The following is a 5,792-nucleotide window of genomic DNA, read 5'->3' on the forward strand; positions in this document are numbered from 1 at the left end:
GGTCGGGGGTCTGGTATTAGAGCAGAGAAGCTGTCAGATGTGGGCTTTTGGCCGAGGGAGGCTGTCAGAAGCTTCGGACGAGGACAGATCGCAGTAGAGTTGCAACCAACATTTATTTGGAGCCGGCGTGAGTTTTGCTCCCCGTCAGGAGGCGGCTTTCGGCTTGCTCGCTGACAACAGCACGAGGAAAACACACACACCCATATATATAAATATATATATATATATATATATATTTATTTATTTGCCGTTGTTGTTGTCTTGAGGTAAAAAAAAATGGAGCAAAAACGGTTTTTGCTTCTCGCAGTTGGGAACCTGCTGAGCAGCTCCTGCAGACGGCAGATTACTGCTGCTGATAAAGAAGACAAACAAAAAAACCCCAACACATCCATAGTCAATGACGTGGCGGGAAGAGCGGCGAGTAAAATCAACATCCTGCTCCTCCAGAGGAAGCAGAGGGTTTAGCCTCCCGCCGCTTCGCTTCGCTGCCGCCGCGGCTGCTGCTGCTGCTGCTGCTGCTACTGCTGCTGCTGCTGCTGCTGCTGCTGCTGCTGCAGACGTCAGTTTGCTTTCAGTCTGGACTGATAAGCGTGCGCATGATTCATGATTCACTGTAAAAAAAAAACCCAACAAAATTCACAAAAAAAGAAAAGGAGGGCAACGGATCATTTTTTAGACCCGATGATGGCGACTGCAAAATCGAGAGTGGATGAATGAAGCTGAGCAAAAATCTCAATCTGCTGTTAAATGAATTTCTCTCTCTGATTCTACGATGTCTCGTCATGTGCATTAAGACGTCGCTGCTGCGTCATGCTCACACTGTCATGCAGACAATTCAGCTCATCAATGTTCACTGAAGGCTCTGCACAAAATAATATCACCTCATTTCCTAGTGATGCACTGAGGGCGAGATATATATATATATATATATTTTTTTTTTCCCTATTATGAAACAACACTGCCCCCTGTGGGGCAATGTTCCATTTCTTGTAACATTTAAAATAGGAGTAATATTTCCTGTATTATTCATTTACATTTGAATAAAGCAAAAGTCAGTGTAAGTATTTTTTTTTAAATTATTATTAATTACTTTATAGAGTTCCAAATACTATAATAAGCATACAAATAAGAATGCAATTATATTATACTGTGTGTAATAACATGATGCAGCTGTCAGTATAACAGAAAGACAGAAAGATGTGAGGCTTGTCCAGCCTGTAAGGTCTGTGTGTGTGCGTGCGTGTGCGTGTGCGTGTGCGTGCGTGTGTGCGTGCGTGCGTGTATGCGTGCGTGCGTGCGTGTGTGTGTGCGTGTGTGATCCGCTTCCTGGCTTCCATCTCAGTTGTGCCAGCGTTTAAGGGGAGGAGATACATTTCCTTGCTTGTTATTGTTACTATTGTTTTGTCCTCCTGGTTGGCACCTTGTTTTCTTTGCTCATGTCTGCTGCTGATCTTCCTCTTTGATTTCGGAAGCGCTGAACATCTTTTTATCCTCCTCCCCCTCCTCCTGCTCTCCCTCCTAAATTTTGCTGCCTTTTCCCTGCCATGCCTCCTTGCAACCAGGAGATTGAGGAGGTAGGACCGGCCCCCACCTGTCTGTCTGCCTGTCTGCCTGTCTGTCTGCCTGTCAGCCTCACTGACTGACTGACTGACTGACTGACTGCCAGCCTGCCTCACATACTCTTCATTGGCCTCATTTCATCTGGTTCTTGCATTTCCTCCATGCTCTGTTTGTCTTGTTGGTTCATGTATTGATTTATCCCTGTGATGCCATAAGTCACATGACAGAGTTTGTTGGTTCTTTATGTGTGAAACATTTGTTCCAACGCTGGTCATGTGACACTTCAGATCATCTCATCGAATTCACTGTTAATTTGCATCATATTTTGCCTGCATGATTTTTAATCTTTCACCATAGTAGCAGTGGTGCTGCCACCTGGCACCTGGTTTTGTTCTTTCAGCGTCTCGTCACAGCCGGCAGGCGTTGTGTGACCAGTCTGGAGCTTTTATTAACCTTCAGTATCAACCACAGCCACTTCACCTCTGCTGCAATAGAGAGAAATTGTGTCTGAAGCGTCAGAGGAAATTTAAAAGTCCACATGTTTCCCGCCGATATTAGCTGTAGCTCCGCCCAACATTGAAGCATGAGTCACAGATAAGAGCCACAAGATTAAAAATGGCCAATTCCGTTTGTTTTTTTCCCCCCTTAAACATTCATTATCTTTTATTGATTTATAATATGGAGAAAGTGTAATCAAAAGTCAAGTCAACGTCAAAGCCCCAAAATTAAAATAAACTAGAGTAATGCTATATACAAAAAATATACAAAGAGTGAATAAATAGAATAATAAAAGAAGTCATGGATTTTTGCAATTGAAGAAAAATCTCTACAGAACTTAAAGTGGCACTCAGCTGTTACAGAAGCATGGTTGATGTTGCACTCAGTTACGTCAGTAAGTAAGTCAGCAATGAAACAGGAAAAAAGCATCAAGCGTGTGTGAAATACAGCAACGGACCAAAGATTTGAGCCCACAGTCATCTATGGTGGAAATGCTAATCTATTGAAATGCAGATTGTATTGATATTATATTGTTTATGATTATTTTAAGACTCGGAAATCTTGCATTTTTTAAAAAAAATTTACAGCCAGGAATTATTCTGTCAGTGTCCCTCGGCTCACTGATGTAATGTGGTTTTTAATCGTGTGTGTGTGTGTGTGTGTGTGTGTGTGTGTGTGTGTGTGTGTGTGTGTGTGTGTGTGTGTGTGTGTTTCAGTTGGAGGATAAGGTCCATCAGGGGGAGAGAGACTTTGAGCAGATCTCCAAAACCATCCGTAAGGAAGTCACCAGGTTCGAGGTGAGGACGCTGCGATGCGAGACACTTGCTGGAAACGTGGTGAAAATTCACGACGGCTGATTTTTGTTTTTTCCTGCTGATTATTTTTTTTCCTTCTTTGTTTTTGCTTTTCACAACAGAAACAAAGAGTGAAAGACTTCAAAAGCATCATTATTAAATATCTGGAGTCTCTGGTTCAAACACAACAGCAGGTACAGTTGAATGCAGTTGGTTTTTTAAAAAAAATCTTTACACAGTGACGACAGTGAGAATATTTTCTTATCTTGGGAAATAGCCCGCTGACATTTGAACAGGGTAAACATTAATGTTGCAAGTAGATGGATATTTTAAAGAGTAATGTTCAGGAAACATACTTACTTAATTAATAATTTCATGTGTTTAATAAAAAAAAACAGGTCACTGAAAATGTTTTTTGTTAAGTTTTTGATTTGATGATTTTTAAATTATGTTTTTTTCTTTTCTTGTCTCTAGTTAATTATAATTGAGTGCTATTGTGGGTGAATGTCTAAATAGACTTACAGGCAACAAAACGTAGCTTAATAAGTTGTGCGTCATTGCACGCTTTTGCGTATTGATATAATATCTAGAATGAAATGAAAGGATTTTGATTTGTGTTTCTCCCACAGCTGATAAAATACTGGGACGCCTTCTTACCCGAGGCCAAGGCCATCTCATAAAACCTACTGACTGACTCGCCGCAAGACCACTCTACCCATAATGCACCTGTCCTCCCCGCTCACTCTCATCCTCCCGCTTTGAGCTGAGGGCGAGGAAGAGGCCACAGCCGTCACTTCCTGTCTTGCTTCTGCCGTCGCTTCCTGTCTGGCTTCCTCGCGCTGTGCCGACGCTTTGACTTTTTTTTTTTTTTTTTTTTTTTCTAAACGGAATTTTGCTTATTTTTTTTCCTTTTTAAAAGCATTTTAGAAACATCTTTATCAAACTGTCAAACTGTGCCTCTTAATTGAATATGAGTAATCATACACCAATGATGCAGATTTGCTTTAAATCAGAATATTTCAGGAGCAAGGCGCCGCCGCTCCAGAGCACTTCACTCTGTGACGCGCTTGTTTATTTTTTAAAGAATGAAAAGTAAAAGTTAAGACCCCCCGCCCCCCCCAACACTAAACTACAGCACCCACAATCCTCTTTGGAAAGCCACTCTGTGAAAGAAGCAGAACTGAAAGCTGTGAAGACAGAAATGTTGTACATGAAGAAACGTTCATAAGTCACTGCTTCTACCCGGCAACACTGTCTGATTTATTTTGTGACTGGACGATGTCCTCTTTCTCCTCTTGGGGAATTCGGTGGGATTTTCTCCGCACGCAGCTTCAAAACCTTTGACCGTTCCATCATTTAGACCTTTGAAGCTGATTTGTCCGCACTTTTATTGTGGCGGCGGTGGCGGTGGATGCAGAGCTGCGAGCCAGCAGGACCACTGTTGAAAGACGACCGTTTGTATCGTTGTTTTGGTTTTATGTCTCTCACTTCCTGTCCATCCTTCACTTCCTCCCGGCCTTGTCTTTGGCGTTGCTGTATGACCGCACAGTGAAGGCAACACCTTTTCCTTTTTCTTTTTAAAGTCGGTGACAAACAGGAGGATGATCTGGACTTTTCGGTTCCGTTCACCCTCTGATGGTGGATTCACTCTGCGGAAATTAGACGGAGCTAATTATTCTCTTTCCACTTGAAGACACTCTCCTCGCCGCTCAACAGATGAAACTGATGAATGTGGACTCTTGCTTTTCTTATCAACTGATGTCATTTCAACTTTCATCCCGCTGGTGCAAAACTATAACTGGACTGTAACTCCGCCCCAGTTTCCAAGGATTCTTCTTGTCCTCCTCTTCTCCTCTTTTTCAGCAATTTTTTTTTAATATTGGTGCACTTTTCTTTGCAAAGCCTTCTCACCTCTAATTTGAACTCCTCCTCTTGCATTGTCATAAACCGCCCCAAACTTAATCTCGTTGACTTCCTTTGGGATTGAAACAAAAAGGCAACAGAAGAGCGGAAAGTGTTGGAATAAATTCTCCAAACGCGCCGGCTTGTGTTTGCATTAATGGTGGAGGCTGAAAGTCAAGACTCTTCATCAGAAGTGGAAATCAGATGCCTTGAAACGTTCAGTAGGTGTAGGGAGTGTGTGTGTGTGTGTGTGTGTGTGTGTGTGTGTGTGTGTGTGTGTGTGTGTGTGTGTGTGTGTGTGTGTGTGTGTCCAGGAACCGGCCTCAGACTGTGATGATATTTTTTTTACCGGCTGTTTCTTCTGAATTGAAAGCACACTGCATTGACTGAGTGAAGGACCTTGTAAATCTTTTCAACTCTAAATAACTGAGAAATAAACGGTTCCTCCTCCTCTCCTCCTCCTCTGTCAGAATCACCTTCTGTTGTATCTGATTTTCATGTTTCTTTCGCCGCCCGTCCAAGTGCAATCATCCAGAATTGTATGTTGATTTTTTTTTTGTTTTCCTTTGATTTTGCAGATGATTTAAAAAAAAAAAAACAAAGTTTATCCGAGCAGATTTTTTTTTTTTGGAAAACTTCTGTGTCAATGTGACATTCCTGCAGCGCAGCAGAAAAACACCTTTGAAAATTTTAATTACGAATAAAGGAATGTATCTCATCCATGGCTGCATCGCGTCACTTCTTCAACTCTGGATGTTTTTCTTTTTTTCATCTTTGAGGGTGAACATTTTTTTTTTTTTTGTGTTCCTTGTTTTATTTGAGGTACCTGGCAAACAACATTTAACATGCATTCTTATAGTCAAACAGCAAATGATAATTTTTTTTTTTTACACTCTGATGTATTTAGTGTTGCGGCACACATTGTCTATACACATTAAATAATTTAAAGTAATTTAATTATTAGTCCATTTTGAGTGAACTGTCCTTTTAATGTCCAGGCGCTGCAGTGGGTCAGAGGTCAGCGATGGACCCGATGGA

General features: G+C 41.6%; 1 protein-coding gene across 2 annotated transcripts in view; it reads left to right on the top strand.

Moving 5' to 3' along the window:
- snx2 (sorting nexin 2) overlaps positions 1-5,474 on the top strand; it is a 20,693-nt gene extending 15,219 nt beyond the window's left edge. The window contains exons 13-16 of one of the 2 annotated variants that reach the window (XR_012929044.1): positions 2,775-2,855; positions 2,975-3,046; positions 3,482-5,038; positions 5,069-5,474. Coding sequence is in view for 1 of the 2 variants with exons in the window: in XM_076046900.1 (XP_075903015.1) it covers positions 2,775-2,855; positions 2,975-3,046; positions 3,482-3,532 (204 nt within the window). In the remaining variant the exon portion in view is untranslated. Of the gene's footprint in view, positions 1-2,774; positions 2,856-2,974; positions 3,047-3,481 lie in introns of both variants that reach the window. The other variant, XM_076046900.1, reaches the window with a different exon arrangement.
- The last annotated feature ends 318 nt before the right edge of the window (positions 5,475-5,792 follow it).

The sequence above is a fragment of the Nelusetta ayraudi genome, unplaced genomic scaffold (genome assembly GCF_046127955.1).
Source record: "Nelusetta ayraudi isolate G7.1 ecotype Tasmania unplaced genomic scaffold, CSIRO-AGI_Nayr_v1 ptg000092l, whole genome shotgun sequence".
Taxonomy (NCBI): Eukaryota; Metazoa; Chordata; class Actinopteri; order Tetraodontiformes; family Monacanthidae; genus Nelusetta; species Nelusetta ayraudi.